This window comes from Mauremys reevesii, linkage group 4 (assembly GCF_016161935.1).
Source record: "Mauremys reevesii isolate NIE-2019 linkage group 4, ASM1616193v1, whole genome shotgun sequence".
Taxonomy (NCBI): Eukaryota; Metazoa; Chordata; order Testudines; family Geoemydidae; genus Mauremys; species Mauremys reevesii.
In genome coordinates this window covers 56157446-56178437 of record NC_052626.1, presented here as the reverse complement: position 1 = coordinate 56178437, position 20992 = coordinate 56157446, and the positions used below count along the sequence as shown (strand labels likewise).

Genomic DNA, 20992 nt, shown 5'->3' with positions numbered 1-20992 from the left:
TGTAAGGAAGGGTAAAAAGTAGGGAGGGAGGGTGTAAAGAAAGAAACAGCAGCAGCATTTTCACTTCTCCTTCCTGCCATCAGTAGCTGTGACACTAATAAATGTTCTGGATAGGAGAGGGGGAGAAGGGTTTGGGGTGCTTTGATTTCAGATATTCTGCTAACAGTACGTCTACAGTGGAATTAGGGTATGTCTACACTCCAATTAAACACCTGTAGCTGGCCCAGGTCAGCTGACATGGGCTTGAGGGCTGGTTTGCAATGTAGCCATTTGGGCTTGGGCTGGAGCTTGAATGTCTACCCAGCAATTTTTAGCCCTGCAGATTTGAGTCCGCTGACCCAGGCTGGCCATGGGTGTTTAATGGCTGTGTAGATGTACCTGAAAGCCTCAAGCCTGCAATTCCTGTTCATGTGAGTAATCCATCCACACCGAGTTGTCTTGTTTGCTTCAATTTCAAGTCTCGTGTGAATAAAGATTACCCCGTGAGGAAAGGCAGCAGGATCATGCCCTAGACATGTTCTTCATACAAAGCCTCCGAAAAGCAGAGACTGAGCTCACTCTGCATTTGAACCAAATTCCTTCTCAAAGCCAAGTACAAAATCAGTTTCAAACCAAAGGCCCGATGCTGTATTCCTAACTCAGGCAAAATTCCCACTGAACTCAGGGAGTAAAATCTTGTCCCTGTGGAATTTTTACCATTGACTGCCAGGGGACCAGAATCTCAGCCAGAGTTTTGTCTTAATAAAGGCTGGAGGATAGAGCTCAATATATGTGGTCCTTTAACAAAACAAGTCCAAACACACCACAATACTAAACACTTTGTTTATTGTCTAAGGTCATCAGATGAAAACAAAATAAACTTTAGGGTGGTGTAAATATAACATTGTCATGTGGGAAGACAGGCCAAATTCTTCCCCACTGTAACCCCATCGACCATGCTGGATTGACACCGGGGATGAAGTTTGTCTAGTAAGATTATTTTTCCTTTTAAGCAAATAAATGGAAATTGTTTGAGTAATTATATCCCATGTTATGTTGGCAAAAAAGCTGTACAAACTTTAATTCATCCTCTCAGCCACCCTATAAATGATGAGTTAGTAAATTGCTATACAAACAGTTAGCACTGCTCATAACATTCCAACATTGTTGACAAAACATGCAGGGTGGGGGGAATCCTTACATTTTTTGGTAATGCTTTTTCCCATGGGGTCTTCATCTGTGCAATAGGCATATTTATTGTGAACAAAGACAGAGGGTTAAATCCTGACCCTATTGGCTCCCTATGGGAGTTTTACCATTGATTTCAATGGGGTCGGGATTTCACCTGACATGGCTAATATTACTGAGGGAGATTAGGGCAGAGCCATGCTTAAAACTCACACACTTTCCTCTCACCTATGATGCCTTTCAGGGTGAAAGAGGATATGCTGGGCACTTAAATGGCTAAAATGAAATCTGTAGCCTTGTGTGTGTAAACACACACACACACACATACACACACACACCCTCTCTCTCTCTCTCTCCACTCTACCAATTGCAGCACAATATCTGGGGGTATCATCCTAATACTTACATCATGCTATAGATGCGCACATCTCAATGCGCTTTAGAAAAGAAGGCAAGTCTCATTATCCTTATTTTACAGATGACCAATGTGAGGCACAGAGGTGTTAAATGACTTGCACAAAGTCATAGAGCTAGTTGGTGTCAGAGCTATGAGCAGAACTCAGGTTTCTTGGTTCTCGGGCCTTTGCCCACACATGGCTATGGCTACACTTGCACTAAGTGTAGTCAAAGCGCCAGCTCTCCCAGCGCTGTCCGTACTCCACCTCCCTGTGGGGAATAACGTACAGCGCTGGGAGCCGCTTTGACCACACTGGCGCTTTGCAGCGCCACAATTTGCAGCGCTGGAGAGGGTGTTTTTTCACACCCTGCTGCAGCGCTGCAAATTTGCAAGTGTAGCCATGGCTTAAGTCTCTCGCTACGACCTAATTTTTTTTACTGCCTTCCATTGTATATTAAATGTAAGAATTTAACAGCTCTTTGCTCATTTGTTATTGTTTCATTATGCAGTTTAGTGTGATTAAACAGTGCTGTGATTATACAAAATACACAGTAAATATGTGTTGCTTTGGCATTGTGACAATAATGTCCATGCATTTGTTTGTCTATTTTTACATTTAATAAGTGCACCAATATCACATAAAGTACAACGGAGGGGAGAGAAGGGGGAATGACATCTTCCCCAACATTCAGGAGAGAAAAATAAGTTAAAGGCCATTCAAAAAATTATTTGCTTTTCCAAAAACTTTCATTTTGGTCTGCGGAGGTAACTAAAGCATTTTGGCCAAGGTTTTCAAAATTGGATGCCAGTAGTTAGGCTCCTAACTCCATTTTTAGGCACTTGAAGTCAGCAGAGTCAAGAAGCCTAACTTCCCCCGGAAGTTAATGGTAGCTGTTGGGTTCTTTGCCCTTTTGAAACTCAGACCACTTAGGGCTTGATCTTGCACCATTGAGGTGAACGGGAGTAGGATGAGGGTCATAACTGAGTGCCTATAGCTGGATTTAAGAGCTTGCATTTAGGCACCCACTTTGAAAACTATGGTCTTGTGGTATAATATCTGGGAAGATTTAGATTATCTTGTGTATTGTATTAGATGTGTAGATACAGGCTAGCCGTATGTGCCAATAGGCTAAACTTTAAGTGCCAGACAACTATATTCTTGCATGCCAAATGGGGAAATATGCTTTGTCAGACTAACATTTTTATTATTTTGTTCACAATTCTTGTGATGCGTCTTGCATAATTGGTGGCTCCAGAAGACATTAACAAGAAAATGAGAGCTATAAAAAATCCTCTGTCCTTTGCATGTTTTTCTTTTTTCTGTGCTAAGTTCCTGCTTATTGAAGATTTGCTGCCATGATGATACATTTGTTGAGATGCTTTGCTTTTGAGATAGTTATGGAACTGAGACACAAGAGGTGATTCAGGTAATGAGGGGTACAATGCATCTGGGTTTACATACATACATGAAGCCTTTAGCTTATAAAGTTATAACTGGGTATTACGAAATGAGGCATCTGAGTAGCTTGTCATGCGTTCTTTGCTTACATATTTCATATTGTGACATGACAGCTGTGAAATACTGCTTCCAGTTATGTTACAGAAGTAAAAGATTCCCTTCCCACTCGCTGCTTCATCCCACAATGTGGCAGCAACATTCTGTCCAACATAATACAATCATGTACACTATTAATGTATTTGTAAATATCACATATACATTTCTAGCAATGATCTAGTGCATTGGTTTTACTCTCTGCATTGCTATATAAAGCTCTTTGCTGTTTCTTAAACATATATAATTCAGGATACTGCATTTTCTCAGCCAACCAAAAAATAAACAAGGTGATTTGTTTTTTAAATACTCACAGTACAGTTGGTTTAGTGGTTAAAGCAAGTAATTGAAAGTCAAGAAATCCTGCATTCTAGTCCTGGCTTTGCCACTTTGGTCAAATCCTCAGAAGTATTTAGGTGCCTAACTCTCACTGAAAACAATGGGAGTTAGGTGCCTAAGTACCTTTGACCTAGCGTAATTTATTTTAAAAGTGATCTGCAAAGGAAAAAATAAAATTGGGTTTCTGCCTTTTTTGCCTCTTTATTTATGTGAAAAGGTCTGAAGTCTGAACATTTTTAACTCTCTCCACATCTTTAAAAAAAAATCAAAATCAGAAAGTCAAGTTTTGTCCATTCTGTTTTCCTGAAATCTCTGTGCAAGAACTGAGAACTAGTTAGATTATAATGTCACATGCACCGAGAAACTGAAACACTTATCTAAGCAGGTAAATTATTTTAATGTAGACTTTAAAAAGAAAACAAAATTGAAAAGTTTTAAATGCCTATGTAATTCAAATGGCTAATAAATTATAGGGAAAAAAAATTAATGGCTATGAAAGCTCCCAGACCACTTTCCTGGGTGCTTCAGGGAGACCAACAGCAAAATAAAATGACATTTCTGTTAAGGTAAAAACGAGCAGAACACCTACCCTCCCATTTTCTATAGGCTCACTTTATACATAATCAAGAAGCAAAACCAAGAGACAAATCTTTTCTTTTTCACTTACAGGTCATTTTTAACCTTCTTGTGCCTCAGTTTCCCTCTCTATAAAATAGTGATAATGCATATAATTTTCAGAAGCCCTTAAGTTACTTGGAAATGAGGCCCCTAAGTTATGTACCCACTTTTGAAAATGTTATCCTCAAATGTTTACTTACTTATGAGCCTTAGTACATGGATGTTTTATAAAGACTTTGAAATCCTCACATGGAAGCCAGTAATGGGGAACGGCAGTGTGAAATAAGAGCTTTAAAATTTTGTAATTCTCCTTCATCAAAATTCATCATTCTGAAGCAAAAGCATAGTCTCTGCCATTAGAATTGTTATCAGCAAAGCCTGGAACAGGGAAATAAATGTTGTAACCAAACGGTCTTTTTCTCTGAGCATCCTTACAGCCAGGGCTCTCATTCATCAGTCTTCCTTGACTTTAAGGAGACTTCAGAATGTGCTTAAAGTTAAGCACTTGCTTTGCTGAATAGGGGTGGATTTAAGCATGTGCTTAGATGCTTGAACTAGGGCAGGGAGTCTGAGTCCCCAATCCTGCAAAGAGTTATGCAGGTGCTTAATTTTACATTCAGTGGGACTACTCAGAATAGAGAAAGTTTAGCAGATGCATAAGTCATTGTGGGATCTAGGCCTCAGTTTGGGGAACCTTACTGGAAAACCCCACATTTATTTGATATACTCTTCTTTTCCCCTGTGAAAAGACACATTGGCTTCACTGTGCATGTTAAGATTTAGAACAAGGATTCTAAATCCTTACAGAGTTAAAAGAAGAAAATAATTTAAAAAATTACAAAATTTCTATCTTTTATCTGTATTGTTACCAAAAATCTCCCCTTTAAAAAATTGCCAACAACATTTTCATTTCTGGGAAACTGCACAGACGAGTCTGGGGCCAACTCTTTTGTCTTTGTATTTCCAACTGTTCTGGTTTACTTCTTCTGTTTCCCTGTCAAAAATCGCCCTTTTACTACTTGATCTTTTCCCTTATTCCAGTGTTTTGAATTGTAATTAGCAGTTTCCAGTATTCAGGCTTTATTCCCCAAATGCAGGTCCTTTTATGGAGCTGCTTAAAGTAATGAAAGAGCTGTCATTTCATTCCCCACAAACAACCACGCTGCCTGTTCATTCCCTTTCAGCTGCTTTCATCTTCAGTCTAGTGAAATGAAATTATACAAATTATGTGACATTAAAAATACCTGCAAAAGTGTAAATCCACTTGATGCTAAGAGAGCTTCTGTAAAGAGTATAGGAACCTTTACGTAGGTGTTTGCAATGAATCAGTTATCAAACATTTTGGGCTTTTGGATGCACTTTTTAAAAGTCAAAGAGTGTAAATATTTTCCCCCAGGGATGCCTTAGTGCCCAAAAGACGTAAGTGAAGAAGTCAGCCTGCTAGTGACCAACTCAATCACACTTCAGATCAAACTGCAGAGGGGCTTTTTGGTTTGGAACCAGATAGCACTAGGAACTCTTGTGCAGAAGGTATTATTTCTTTATATGGTTTCAAAATGAACATATGAATGTCTAGAAAAAACCCAAACCAAACCAAAAAGCTTTCCCCATTTAAAAAAATATTACGGCAAAGTTAGAAGAAAGAATCCTTTGGAGTCAGCCAAGGTGAAATCTATCAGACATTAAAAAAAATCATAGCTACTTTCTGCCTGCATTATCTAACTGAAAGGAGGTGGGTGGCATATTTTCCTGCATTTAGGGGAATTCATCCCTTTCATATGGTAAGGTCTTTTGGCATGAGAGCTGTGCCTTCTTTGCCTATGCCTTCATTGCAAAAAAGGTATGTTTTAATATCCAGTTAGCTACCTTGACATTAAAGCCTAGTGGAGACAAGGCACGGTAGTTTTTACCTCAATGTATCTAATCAGTGTAATATCTTGGCCTTCTCCTGCAAAGGGATAGCTCCATCTGACATGAGAAGTGGATTCTGGGGTATTTCTTAGGCAGGTTTAATCCTACAACCAGGCACAGTCCCTACTACATGGTGTAGTCCCACTCACAGTACTGGAACTCTTCCTCCAATAAGCTCAAAATCTTGTCTCTTTCACCAACAGACGTTGGGCCAATAAAATATATTACCTCATACACCTTGGCTGTCTCATATCTGGGACCAACATGGCCACAACAACACTGCAAACAACTGTCATTTGTCCATTCAGTTCAGGACAAAAATCGATAAGTAGATGTTAAAAGTAGATAAGATTTATACATTTAAACTCAAGATTCAGTGGTCTGTAAATGAGTGACAACAGTCAGCGAAGGAGAGAGGCTCTGTGATGCCATTAGCAAACAGCTCATTGCTTGTTCTTCTTTGTGCATTCTCCTTTGCCTTAGTCATGTTACAATGAAATTGTGCCACTGACTCCCACCCTTGTTTTTCTTGGAGAAGATAGTCGGATGAGGAAATATTGCAATTAAATATAGAAGACACCCATGTCATACCCATGTATTGGAATAAGAGTTTGAGTCTATGAGTTAATTGAGAATAATTAGAATCTTTGTAATAGGCAAAAGATGATTCAGATCTCCCTAATCTTTCAGCCCAAATCCCTATATTTCCAACCCCTAAACCCCTCCCTTTCTTCTCCGCCCTCCCCCCCCCCCCCGTCTCCACCCAAGAAAATAGCCAGACAAGTTTTCTAAACTCTTTCAGCTCCAATTGCTAATGCTGCTGCCATGGCATTCACAATCATTTAAGATTTGTAATGCTGCCATATGTTCAACACATGGCTAGCAGATATTCCTATTGTCAAGAATCACATAGTCATTGGAAAGCAGTTAGCATCATAAATAAAGCAAACATGATCAGATACTACATACTTCCTCCTCATGGTGAATTAAGATGATACACTGGAGTTCAACCCCATTCTTTAACTAATGGCAGAAAGCATGAATGTGGGAGATCTGGTACTGTACATATCTGGGGAATGATTTATTTAACTCTTTCATTGTCCCACAGAGAAACAAATCTGTTTGGAATGCATGTGTTTGGACTGTAAACCCATTTAGCCAGCCATATCCCTGGGTGTATAGAGGATGGGGGTCTTGACTGTAACAACTCCACACCCCCTCTTCTATTGCAAAGTATTTTCCTTTTAAAGTTTGCCTTTAAATAGTTAACTGTCAATGGGTTAGTATGTCAGGGAAGCTTGTCAGCAGCAGCCTGGGCTGGATTCCATCTTTGATCATGGGGGGATTCATTCGTTCAGCCAGGATTTAGAGGACTAGAGGCTTGTGCGTGCCTAAATGGGAGGTGGGAAGGAAAGAAGAACTGGGAAGGGGGAGGGAATAGCCATTGATTCCTACTGAGTAAAATAGAAACTTTTCCTAAAGGCCTTTCTCCCTTTCTGGGGCAGATCCTCAGCTGAATCAAGTTGCTGCTATTTTCATTGATTTCAATGGAGCTACAACCAAACTTATACCAGCTAAAGATTTGCCCTTTTGAATTCAAGGGATTTTCTCTATCAGAGAGTCATAGGGCTGGATGAGACTGCAAGAGGTCATCTAGTCCAGCCCCTTGCACTGAGGCAGGACAAATTATACTTGACCATCCCTGACAGGTGTTTATCTAACTTGTGTCATCCCTGTCACTGAAGAACAACTTGTTCCAGTGCTTAACTACTCTTATGTTTACTTTTAAAGGTGAACAGTGGTGCTTTAATTAAAAAAAAAGACTGAGATCCTAAATCATTAGATTTAAAATTGATAAATAAATACTTAGTAACAGCAAACTGTAAGACTGCTTCCCTTAATTTGCAGTAGGGGTTTGCAATGTGGCTGGCCCTCCTACGGGAAGCATGGCAACCTGAACACAGTTCTTGCTAGGTAAGTAAAGGAGGAATAAATTTCCAGTTATTTTGTTTAAAACTGTATTTGGCAATTTTAAATGTACACACACAACACACACTGGGACTTTGGCACTTGTGTAGGATTGTTTTTGTTTTTTAATTTCAAAGCATTTCAGTTCCTCTTAAAGGGTTTTCCTTCCCTTTTAATTTGTATAGATCAGGATGTGTGTCTAATTTCAGAGAGAGGCAGTGCCAGACCTTACTGACCTGAGACACGGGGGTGAGGTCTTGCATGACTGAAAATGTTATCCTTTGTTTCACTGGCATCCAGTGTCGTCCTGCACAAAAGAGGGAATAGATCCAGAGGGAATTTAAAGCCTGGCTGTGGTGCATCAGCTAACAGAACAGTAGTAGACATAGACTGATATCTGACATGGATCGATGTTTGGTTTTAGTGGCTGTGTCCTCTGTATCTACCCACCTTCCCTGTCTCTTTCCACACAGCACATTGTAAATATACCCGCACCTGAGAACTTTACAGCAGTCTAAACTCTTTGTCCCATTCATCCAAAAAATCCAAAGACCTGATCTCTGGTCTCTTACAACAGTGTAAATCAGGAGTAATGCCATCAAAGGCAATAGATTACACCACTTTTACACCATTGTAAATGAAATCGGAATTGTACCCACCATCTTAAAACTAGAGCTGACCAGAGAACAACAATTCCAGTCCACAGCAACTTTCAAATTTGGTTTTGGTCCACAGTGAAGAAAACTTTCAAATGTGTTTTGTGAAAATGGTCTGGGTGGCCAGAGTATTGATCTGGTACATGGGAGGCCCAGCTTCATAGTTATACTCTGGTTGATTCAGAGTTTTTCATGCCGGATCAGTTCAAATCATGCTGAGCAGGGATTTGAACCTGGGTCTTCAACATCAGTGCCCTAACAACCCAGCTGTCATCAGTCTTCCCTGTCCTATTCCTTGCCATTCTCCCATGATTCTCACAGCTGAAAAGCTTCTTGGCAAAAGGTAGGGTTGTAAGAAGTAATATAGGTCTCTGTAAAATGCTGCAACAAAACATTAGTTTCAGAAAAATGTTCTGACTAGCTCTACTTAAAACCCTACTAGATTTCATCTCACACTAGCTGGAGCTACTGCACAGTTTGTTTCAAGGTCCCTTATCAGGCACTGAATAAGGTTGTCAAAAGGGACTTTGTTTAGATAAACACAAATGTGCCAATAAAAATAAATCATATCAGTTAACTCATTATCCATTCTTATACTATTTAGATTGCTTTGCAGATTAGCATCTTTATATTCTTTACTATTGATTAGATTAAACAATTATCATATATCTTAACATGACAAAAATACCGCATTTTACACATAAACACACACAGGATACTGTGGCATAAATCATATCCTTTCATTTACTTAACACTTTAAATGTTATAGGAAGTTAGATATTTTTACCAGACAAAACTTTCATTGCAATGCAAAACACTTTATTTTGTACAGCTTCTTTCATACAAACTGTATCTTAAAACACTTTAGAGTTAATTAAGACGCTTGACATTTGTAAAATACCTAACAATGTAAAGTTTTTAATTCTAAAGAGTTGAAATATAAAACAACTGTAGCAACATAAAGTGGTTCTTGAGTTCTAAGGTATCATAAATGTTTGAATTCAAATTTTTCAGAAACTCCACTTCCCAAAACAAAACCAAAATTCAATGACTGTTGATTGATGCGCCATATAACTATATTACTATATTTGAGCAATGTGCACAATTAACTGAAAAAAAAGGTACTTGACATTTTTCCTGATTGACTCCATAAGAGCGGAAATATGGAATGTCTGAGGAAGATATTGAGGGGTCTTTATGTAAAACTACAATTCTTTTTGGATCTTTGGTCTCTTTTGATTGTGAAAGGACCTGCCTATCCCATTTCAGAAAGGCAGGCCATACACAGAGCTGAAGATAGAATTGTTAATCCTGTTATCAAGAATACAAAAGCCACAGGTTAAAGTTTCTCAATAGGTTTTTGGGGGGTGTCCTAATTTCATATACAGTCAAGGGGACTTAATGGACTCAGCAAATTGCCATAAATTTGAGTTCATTTAGCAGGTAATTCCTTTAAGGAATTTGTGGTAATATGAAGTTTAAAAAAGTTAAAAAAAAAAAAACCTCCAAACTCTAGAACTTGTTTTCCCATCTCCATACAGATCTATGACTGAGGGAGGTTCAGCTTCTCAAGCCTTGTTGAAGTTGTAAACAGTTATCAGGTGGTACCTCAGAAGTAATCTAGTTGGTGTGTGGTGCCTAATTATCACATCACCATGTAGTGTGGATAAAGTGACTGAGGCCTGCTGCTCTTAAAGGAACCAGACATTAGTTTTTTTCGATAGTATTAAGCAAACCATACATCCCACTCTTCCCTTTAAAAGCAGCAGCAAAGAGTCTTGTGGCACCTTATAGACTAACAGACGTTTTGGAGCATGAGCTTTCGTGGGTGCATCCGACGAACTGGGTATTCACCCACGAAAGCTCATGCTCCAAAACGTCTGTTAGTCAATAAGGTGCCACAAGACTCTTTGCTGCTTTTACAGATCCAGACTAACACTGGCTACCCCTCTGATACTTTCCCTTTATATGCTATGCATTTACAAAGCACAAATAACATGGAACGGCATATGAAAGGGATTAAAAGATTGAAAAATGAGTCACTTTAATGGTTGAGTCTTTAATTAAATGGACTTTCTTTATTTGGTAAACCTGGAAAGCCTGTAGAACCATTTTTCCTAACAGTATAGACGGCATGGGGTAGAGAGGTATCTGAAGAAACACTCTTCCAGCTCTATGGGACCTAACGGTGTGGAAAGGCCTCAACCAACTCAAATTCTGTCTGTCAGTGTTGTTGTAGCCATGTTGGTCTCCGGACATTTGAGACACAACACAGGCCAAGTAATATCTTCTATTGGACCAATGTCTGTTGGTGAGAGAGACAAGCTTTTGAGCTACACAGAGCTCTTCTCCAGGTTTCTGGAGCTTGAAAGCTTGCCTCTTTCACCAACAGATGTTGGTCCAATAAAAGATATTACCTCATCCACCTCGTCTCGCTAGAATTCTGTCTGGCCACAGCAGGCAGCGCAAAGCTAGAAGTTTAGGGATATATTTTGGGCCAATGAAATCAATGGAAAGTTCTGCTCTGAAACTGATGCCATGACATATAGCCCTTGGTTTCTATTTTAGAGCCAACCTATGATAATGAATCATTTCTTTGTACTACTGGTCTGAATGGAGAATAAGCAGGAAAACAGGTTAAAGGGTTGAGTAAGCTTGATAAGTAGGAAGTTTGGATCTGACCCTGTGAAATCCTGAGTACAGTCTATGTCTGATGAAGTTTTTGGGAGTTGAGATTGCTCAGCATCTTGCCAAGTGTTCAGCATCTTGCCATATCCAATTACAAATCTCACCCTACAACATACTCCCTTCAACTCAAAGATTCTGTGCATACAATCTTTGTAAAAAAGGAAAGAATGTGAATGATGAATTCAGACGGTAGAGCAAATTCTAGAGTTTTGCACTCTGCTTGCAAACAGTTTGAGAGAGGCAAGAAATCAGTGAATAAATAATATATTATTAATTATTTGTTCAGCTGTAATTGCTACAATAGGAAACTCAAATTTACTTCAGTCCAGTTTTTGGAAATCTGGTGAACCTGCATCTAAACTCAAGTAGAATTTCAGCTCCTATCAGTCTTGTACCTAGTTCATTCTGTCTAATCTAAGTTGTTGAGCTTTTTTTTTTTTTTTTGAGTGGGGTGTGTGTATCTTGTCTCACAGGTTGAGGTTTATAAATATAAGGTGAGCCCATTTGCTATAATCTCTGGGACATTTGATATGTAGGAAAAATACATATCAAGTGAGTAATGTGGCCTGTTGGGTTGGAAAGCAATGCCAGATAGCTTCTAGAAGTAATAACATTTGACCTGGTGTCTCCATCACAGCTCATCTGACTGTAAGATGGATATCAATTTGTTGGTTTAGGAAGGAAACAGCATCCTCCTCCAGTCCACCAGCGTGACAAGGGTGTCTCAGGTGAGCTAACCAGTAGCAACTTAAAAACCAGTGGTGGAGCACCAACGGTTAGGCTGCTACGCAGGGACTACAGGTTTTCACCTTGCTTCTTCCACAGGAGTATTAAATGCCCATGAAATAGATGGTGGTCCCTTTTCACCTTTTTTCTCTTGCAGCAAAGCAAGTAATTTACGTAGCCTGATATGGGGTTTACCATCGCCAGACTATTGGTACAGTTGAAGGCCCAGGATGAGGCCTATTGATTAGCCTACAGCTGGGAATCTCATCTGCACTATAGCCCAGTTTGGATATTTAGAGGTGCATGTGTTGATTGCCAATCAGCTGACTGATGATGAGAGTTGTATTGACTGTATTGTGGTGAGGCCAAGGGTCATACTGAATATTTAAAGTGCTGGGTTGGGGCCAGGTACGGTTGGTACCTGCCCTGATTTTTATAAGATCATCCCTGTTTTACTGGAGGGGGCCCATGACCTGGAATTTAGGTTGACAGGACACCTTATGTCCAAAAACAACAGAGAGCCTCCCACTTACAAATAAGCTACATTTGACTTGAGATCTTTGTTATCAGACACAAATGTTATTTTCCTCAGTCATAGCATTCCACAGGAGTATGAATTGGGCCGCTTTTTAAATATGCAAATGCAGTAGCCACTCAGAAAAAAAAAATTGGATTTCATAGTCTGCAAACTAGAGAAGTACCAGCAGGTAGCCAAGGTGAGAGTGTGAGTATCTGGGAAGGATGAGATAGTGAAATGATAAAAACTGATCAGGAAAAATACTTCAGTATGTAGATTCAAACCACAGTTTTCTAGTTAGCACAGCAATAACTAAGGCAGATTATCCTCCAAATACTGTGGAAAATGTCACTCTGTAAACACTGTAGATTGCTTGAATATTTATTAAAATAGACCAAAAGCTGAAAGTATCTGGATAAAACAACATTTATCATTACTTTAGTTTGTTAAATCATAGTATCTGTGAACAAAAAATAAAACTATAATTTTCATGTGTCAAACATGGGAAAATATAAGAATAAACACTGGAATTAAACTGGGCAATTTTTTATATCTTCTGTTTTACAAGCTGCTGTTTAATGCTATTTAACTCATGTTAGTTACTAAAATGACTAATATTTTTAAAACTCGCTCCATGATGAAAACAAAAACAACTAAAAGGTCCTATTACCATAATTTAACAGAAAGCAGAATCATATTTTCATTATCCAGGAGAACAATGTTATAAATACATCTGTTTTTCATCCATAATTATATAAATAATAAACATGCTGCCATTGCAAGGATTTTAATAGCTGATTATATGTAAGCAATATTATGATCTACGGGAGGGTGGCATGAGTTTTCATCATTCATTTTTATTGTGCTTATTCAGCGCCCTTGTCTTCATCTGAAAAATGAGGAACAGACTTCTTTGCTACAACGTTATCCAGTCTCTGTCCTTGCAGATATGGGTTCACACTCTGAAAAAAAAATTGTTTTAATTAAAAAGATACTGGTTAGGAATGAGAAAATATATCCTAGGGTAACTAGCAATAATGGACATATAAAACATTTTTTACTGATCTGAGTGTCAAATGTAAACTGATAGGTTGCCTTCCCAATGATCTGTCAGTCAAGCAGACATGCCAATATCATTACTCTTGGAATGTTTGTGCCCTCCATATGATTACTCTAGTGTATTTGTCACTGCTCTAGTGATTCCAGTCCAGCATAGCCTAGTTCAAGGGTTGGCAACCTTTCAGAAGTGGTGTGCTGAGTCTTCATTTAGTCACTCCAATTGAAGGTTTTGTGTGCCAGTAATACATTTCAATGTTTTTAGAAGGTCTCTTTCTAGAAGTCTATAATATATAACTAAACTATTGTTGTATGTAACTTAAAAAGGTTTTAAAAACGTTTAAGAAGCTTAATTTAAAATTAAATTAAAATGCAGAGCCCCCAGACCGGTGGCCAGGACCCGGACAGTGTGAGTGCCACTTAAAATCAGCTTGTGTGCCGCCTTCAGCACACGTGCCATAGGTTGCCTACCCCTGGACTAGTTCCACTATATGGAAAATAAGAACCCTAAGCTTCTACCAGACCAGAACAGATCAGTAATATACTATATGTGTTTTATCCGAACAGGAAAATAAATCAAATAAACTCAATGGATTACTCACATGCACACAGTGTTTATGTGATTAGGGTCTTAATTTGTAATGTTTAGTAAAAGTAGGATATAATATAGTTCCATCATGCAGCTTTACAAATCTTTGAGGAGAATGTTGACACAAAGCTTATTTAGAAATAATTGATTGACTTGCAAATATTAAAACTCATTCTCTGGTTGCTGATTTTTCTTCTCAGTGCATGAAGAACAAATAGCTCCCAGGGAAAATTTTTAATATTTATAAATCAATTTTTCCCCTAAATAAGCTTTAATGCAAAAAATAATCTATTCCACTGAAAAGAATAAAGGTCTTGTACCTATTCTGCAATCCTTCAAGGTGGAGAAATAAATGAGAGGACTGACTAGAAACTTTAGTGTAATCTAAATAAAATGCTAATGTCTCGATTCTCTTCTCTTCAGTGGAAAAGAGGGACTGACAGGGTGCTGGAACTATTATTCCCATTTTATAGATGGGAAATTGTGGCATAGAAAGGCTAAGTGACTTGTTCAAGGTCACATAGGAAGGCTGTAGCAGAGTAGAAAATTGAATCCTTGTCTGCCAAATTCCAGGCTAGTGCCCTAGTCACTGAGCCACCCTTCCTCTCATATGAGGATGATAAGCATTACATTCCCTGTTAACTCATGCAGCATGCAAACAGAGAACATCTTTCTTTCTTTCTTTTTGATGTGCACATTTCACTAATCTTATCTTAAAGTGCAGTTCTACTATGTAAAACTACGCCACGTATCTGCTCCCAGAGGCACATCCGCTTACTTTACTGACTTACAATCCGCTGATGCTTTTTCTCCCTGTTAGCACTGCAAATCCAACACAAGTCTAGGAGAGGGAGGTGGATATTCTTCTGGGTCATGTAGTAATCATCAGAATTGATTACTAATTCTGATTGCGGAATGTTTATTGTTGGTGATGTGTGAATCACAAAGAACTCAACTTGACTTCTGGCTTCCTGGTTCAGATTGCAGGGTAGGAACTTAGAAAAACAATTTTTTACTTTGTGCTTCAATTATTCCAAATAAAAACTACTCATTTTCTAATAAATATGGAACCCCTGATGCCATATTTAACAAGGTCACTTTTCAGTGTGGCAATGCACTTTAAATTTCAAAGTCCCATTTTCTTCTTACAGACAAATGCAGCAGCAACAAAGTTGAATGATAAATACCTTTTCTGAGACAGAGGAAGGGACAGGAGCAGTGAGAGAAGTTAGGGGTTAGCGAGATGGAGGATGCAAAAATTCTTCATGATCTCTGGATTCTGTGTTAAGTCATCAGGAGAAGAACCCATTCAGTTGTGTTTGTGACACAGCTGGATGCAGAATAATGGTCCTAATTCTCCTCTTACACCTGGGGTAAATCAGTAGTAACTTCACTGAAATTAATGGAACTACATCAATTATAGGGACAAAATCTGCCATGATTTACACCCTTACAGCATGTTGACACAGGCATCTGAGGGCAGAATTCTTTTCTATAGAGATCTAGCATTGGTAGTAGATTTTACACATATCTGTCAGTTTGAAGGAGAAATTATCCATGTTATTCAAAATCTTTTCCTATGCAAAATAAAACCTATTTAAAAAGCCAGTTAATATAATTCTTAGATTTTACGTGAAAGCTTTTCACTTGAATACATCTTCTGAATGCAATGCAGCTGGCTGCGATAGAATAATAAAATTTAGGCTTAGTGGACTTTTATGGAAGCAGGCACTGTAGTTTATCTCAGCAATGTCCTGACTTGAAGTAGTATTCTAAGTAATAATACAGATGTATTAGTCCAATTCTTCATTTCAGCAATAGGATTTTACCTTTTTAATCTTTATCATCTCTACACAGAAACAAGATATTAAAATGAAAACAAGTTGTGTTCTGACAATTACCCTTTTTCTTCTTTTTGGTCCACCCTTTATCTTCTCAAAGAGTAAATTCTTATTCTACAAAAAAATATAAATATGGATCAAATTTGGTTAACTCTTCTTTTAAAGCAAGACTATATTATTTAAATATTAGCATATGAACATTTCAGAAACTAGTTTAGATCAGAATGTCATGTTATTGGAAAGATAAACCACAAGGAAACATTTGGATTACTGCAGCTATTAATACTACATTTTGCTATTCTTCAGGGATAGTCAGTGTCATCAACAATTATAAAACACAAGCATATTAGATAGTCTGAGATGCTATACTGAACTGTAATTTTTTTTTTTTGTGTACAGGGCCTCAGTGAGCAGGGAAATTATTATTAATTAAAAAATACAAGGAAGCTGGGATACCAGTCTGTTGTAGCTCTCTTCCTTTTTTTTTTTTTAATGATAATTATACCTGTTCAAGTTTTTCTTTATATATGCTTTCCAAATTCCATTAAAATATCGTTATCTTAGTCACTCGTACTGTTTCTGTGAGTATTTTATTCCACATATTTACTATTCTCTATGCAAAGAAGTTCTGCTGAAATTCTTTTAGTGCCCAATCCTTCCTTTGTTTAAATAGTGCCCCCAATAAAGTTTCTAAAAACCATTTGGTCTATAACATTTTTAATACAGTGAACCTTTTAAAATCTGCCAAAAAATGTCTTGGCAGAAAGGAAAGTTATGATGAGGAAAAAAATATGACTTTGTGACCACAGTTTGTATAAGTGTTTCCACATATTGCTATATTTCATACATGTAGTGAACTCAAATAAGGTCTGGAATATCAGACACATGCTCAACAGATTTTGTTTCAATTCTGATTATACTTTAGAAAAAAGAAAAAAAAAGAAGCAACCTGAAAATGCAGTGAGAGAAGAATTACATTTTTAAAGGCAAACACTATATAAACAATGCCATTAATTCTGCTATAAACAACTGACCTAACATTGATCATATAAAGAGAGGATGAGAGACAAATTCACAAAACATTTCTACCCTCTGTGCAGCCTTGATATGAGAAAAACAAACATTTTAGAGAGCTACAATGACATCTGCCAAAACTGTCTGTTTTGTACATTTCATGTTCATTAAACCCGAATTCACAAGGCATATCTCTTGCCCAACCTCAACTATTTCATCTGGGGTGTGCCAGAAAGGCAAAGGAACAGAGAGGAAATTGGCCAAAGAGAGACATTCTTGGCTACAATCATTTATGCAAACTCACTTGGGGAAAACTTCAATTTAACATTTTAAAAAAGGCAGATGTGTGAATTATTCCCTGTAGGAACCAGCACATCATTTGCAGTTTATCTTCATACACTGTTTGACCTTATACTTTTCATTGGGGGCGGGGAGTTTCTGTCATAGAAAAAAGTGCATGGCTACTAAAGCTAACACTCGTATCAGGCAGGAAAATTCCTCACAATTGAACTGTTCCTGCTCAACAAGATCATATTTTGTTTAGTCTGTTTGGAAATGATTTAAGACCATAACTTCCATTCAAGTATAATGTGTAGCACAGAGCAGATAGGGTTATGGATCATGATCTAAAATTGGGTTCATGTAATAACAGCAAATCTGAAAATATGTGCCTGTGAAGGGGCATATGTGTTTGGGCCTCAGAGCAGCATATAGCTCATACAACCTGGTGGGTGGATGATTTCCTTCCCCTTCTCCCTGTGCATTTCCCTATCATCCAGCCCAGTTATTCAATCTGGGCATTAGGGTCTGAATTTGGGCCTAAGTACTCAAATTATGAGGTTTGTAACCAACCTGGCTAATGCCATAGATGGGTGCATGGGGGGTGGAATCTCTCCTTAGATCTTATTGGTGATAATTTCAAGCAAATGAGGTTGCCCATGTCCATGCTTTGGATTTACATGACCATTTAGCAGAACTTACTTAAAAGGAAACATGCAATAGCAATGCAGTACACTTACTACCTTGCGGAATACTTTTTATCATTCAATTCAGAATCTCCAGGTCACATAGCCTTCATATCTGAAGTTTTATGTACAGTACCAAATAAAAATATACCAAATTGAACTGAATAATCTGTTGTTATTGTCCAACATTAAAAAGGGTCAACAACCCTTGATGTAACCCTTCCTAATAATCATTATTGCTGCTCCAATGTTTAGAAATGCGCTTGGGCAAAAATGTATCCACATAATTGGTGCTCCTGATTATTACACTTGCTGTAAGTCAGTTGTTTGATAACAGGCAGTTAGCATGCACAATTACCATAGAAATGCACATATAACTGTGTACATATATTTCTAAAAATCTATTTTAAAACATCCAACTGCCTTCAGAATCAGGCTGAAAAATGATCAAATTCCTTGTTCTTTAGATGGACAATCCACTGATGAAAAGCCAAATGGCAGGGTGTACTGCAATCACACCATCCCTATGTTTTGCTCAACGGTTCTATTCTTGTAAGCAAGCAATGCCAAAACTGATGAGAATCCCTCCCTCTAACTCAGCTGAGAATTACACCTCTTTTGTAACATTTCATGCCACCTGCCCTTGTTGAACAGCAATTGCTTTCAGCTATACTAGCCTGACAGGGCTACCATAAAAATACGAACAGATATCATCCCCCCATTCATGAAAAGATCCTCACCCACACTTGCTTACATAGAACCATCCCTGATGAGTGGAAGAGACATCTTTCTGGGAGATAAAGGTGTAATGCAACAGACCCTGGTCATCGGCGGGCAAGATTGAACCAGGGACCTATGGAGCTTAGTGCATGAGCCTCTACCACATGAGCTAAAACCCAACTAAATGTTAGTGAGGGCTGTAGAGCAGACTCATTTAACTCTCTCTCTAAGTGGTCTTGGTGCCACTAGATGGGACAGAGCACCACACCCAGGAGGTGAGGTGTGTGGGTTACAAAGTCACCACCCAAGCACAAGTTTTAAAAGCAAAAAACTGATCTTTCTGAGATGTCCAAAAATTACACCTTTTTCTCATTTCAACACTTGGAGACTCCAGCTCCAACAGCATGAGATTAAGCTATCATATTATACTGTTCTGCTTCCCACCATCTTTCGATATTAAGTAAATATAATAAAAGTCAGTACAAACAGAAATCTATAAAGTGCTAGCTACAGGAACAAGATCTAAGGATCAGGGATGGCAATTTCTTTCATACTGAGGTCTCTGTCTTCTGGTGCACTTACATTCCCGCTCTCCATTTTTCTTTTTCTTTTTTTTCTTTTTTTTTAACTGGCTCTGGTCCATCCACTCTAACTGATAAACTAAACCAGCACTGTTTCTAGCCTCAAGATGAGGTGGAAATTCATGTTATTTAGTACAAACAAATGTTATTCAAAAATGTCATTGTCTTTTAATTCTCCACATGTATCATTATGAGTCAGATAGCCTGATTGAACTCTATTGCCTCTTCTTTTTCCTTGCCTCTCACAGCATGAACATGTTTAAAACTTCTGGTGTCAGCCAGTCTAAGAATATTCCTATGTGAAAGACTAAATCATCTCAGTGGAAGTTTTTCTGGAAGCCAGCAACAGCTAATGCACCTCTCTAGATCGATGTCACCAGTTTAAGAGATAAGCTATAGGATAGAGAGAAGCAGAGTTCAGATAGAAAATACTTCCCTATTGCAAAAGAAGGTCTGACCAGAAAGGAAGAAAAAGGAAAAAAAGAAAACATTCTCTGGCCAGAAGCTAGGAGATCGGAGAACCAGTAGTTACATGCAGGAGTCACCTGACTCATGTGACCTCAGTTGTCTCACCAGCCTCAGGTCTATGGCTGGAAAGGAAAAAGAAAGCACTCTCTCCATGGCAAGAAAAATTAATTCATCATACTTTTAGGAGCCCTTCCCCTCTGAAGCATAAAAATCACTATTTATAAGAGTTGGACGTGAACAAGCCAATCTGTGGATATTTCTGTTTCAGACAAAAAAATATGAATTGACACAGATGCTTACACATGAACAGATAAGTTTATCATTGTTTACATATTAATATCCCCATTAAATAACTGAACTATATAGATTTGGCACAAAGATGGACTTGTGGACTCTGCCATATGAGGTTATTTCTACCATTATTTAACCTTTATAAATGATGTTTTCAGACTTGAAGAAACAGTCTCTCTCTCTCTCTCAGACACACACGAGTGATATACAAGTTCCACAACTACACAAGCATTCAAGTAAATTATTTTATTATTTAAAAATCTATTTCTTCCCTCTCTTTCATAAACAAATCAACATTATTTAACCTGCAACTATCATTTGGCTTTGATTATTAATATGAGAGGAAAACATGCTGTCTGTCTGTTCTGGGAGCTGACAAAGGGAGCACAAACAAACAGTGTAGTTCACTGACCCACTGGGGCCAAGATCAAAAAAGGGGCTTGGGTCAGGTGTTGGTCCCTGCCCTAACATGTGCCCTTGACAGTGGGCCAGGTTTTGTGCTGATATAGAGGATACCCTGATTCTATGGGTATTGGTGATTCTTAGTTACAGGAATCTACAACCTCCTGTAACATAGACCATTTGGGGAAATCTGGTTTAGAATAATACAATATTTCACCCCTTATGTCTATACCGTCCTTGGTCCCTCTACTGAGACTGCCAACACATGCGTCAACTAAAGGCAGCTATGGTAATATCGCGGGGAGTCAGAGGATGTGGGTGTACACAGTTGTGTACCAGACAACTCACAGGCTATGAACAACTAGTTTTGGTCACTCACTTCATATCTAAGCCAGATTCCAAACAGTGACCTAAAACTGAACGGCCTGTACCACTTCATCACCTGGCTCTTATTTTTAAAATCTCAGTTAGGTAATTTTTAGACTGCCCTTCAACTATAATTCTCCCAGAGTAAAATCCACTTACA

At 38.3% G+C, this 20992-nt stretch overlaps 1 protein-coding gene across 4 annotated transcripts in view; it reads right to left on the bottom strand.

Annotated features, from left to right (window-relative positions):
* Window positions 1-10506: 10506 nt before the first annotated feature.
* Window positions 10507-20992, bottom strand: part of LOC120404588 (neuroendocrine protein 7B2) — a 75322-nt gene continuing 64836 nt past the window's right edge. For all 4 annotated transcript variants that reach the window (XM_039537391.1, XM_039537388.1, XM_039537389.1 and 1 more), the window contains exons 5-6: window positions 16086-16139; window positions 10507-13501 (exon numbers count right to left, since the gene is read on the bottom strand). In XM_039537391.1, the coding sequence (XP_039393325.1) occupies window positions 13406-13501; window positions 16086-16139 (150 nt within the window). In that variant the 3' untranslated portion in view covers window positions 10507-13405. The remainder of the gene's footprint in view (window positions 13502-16085; window positions 16140-20992) is intronic.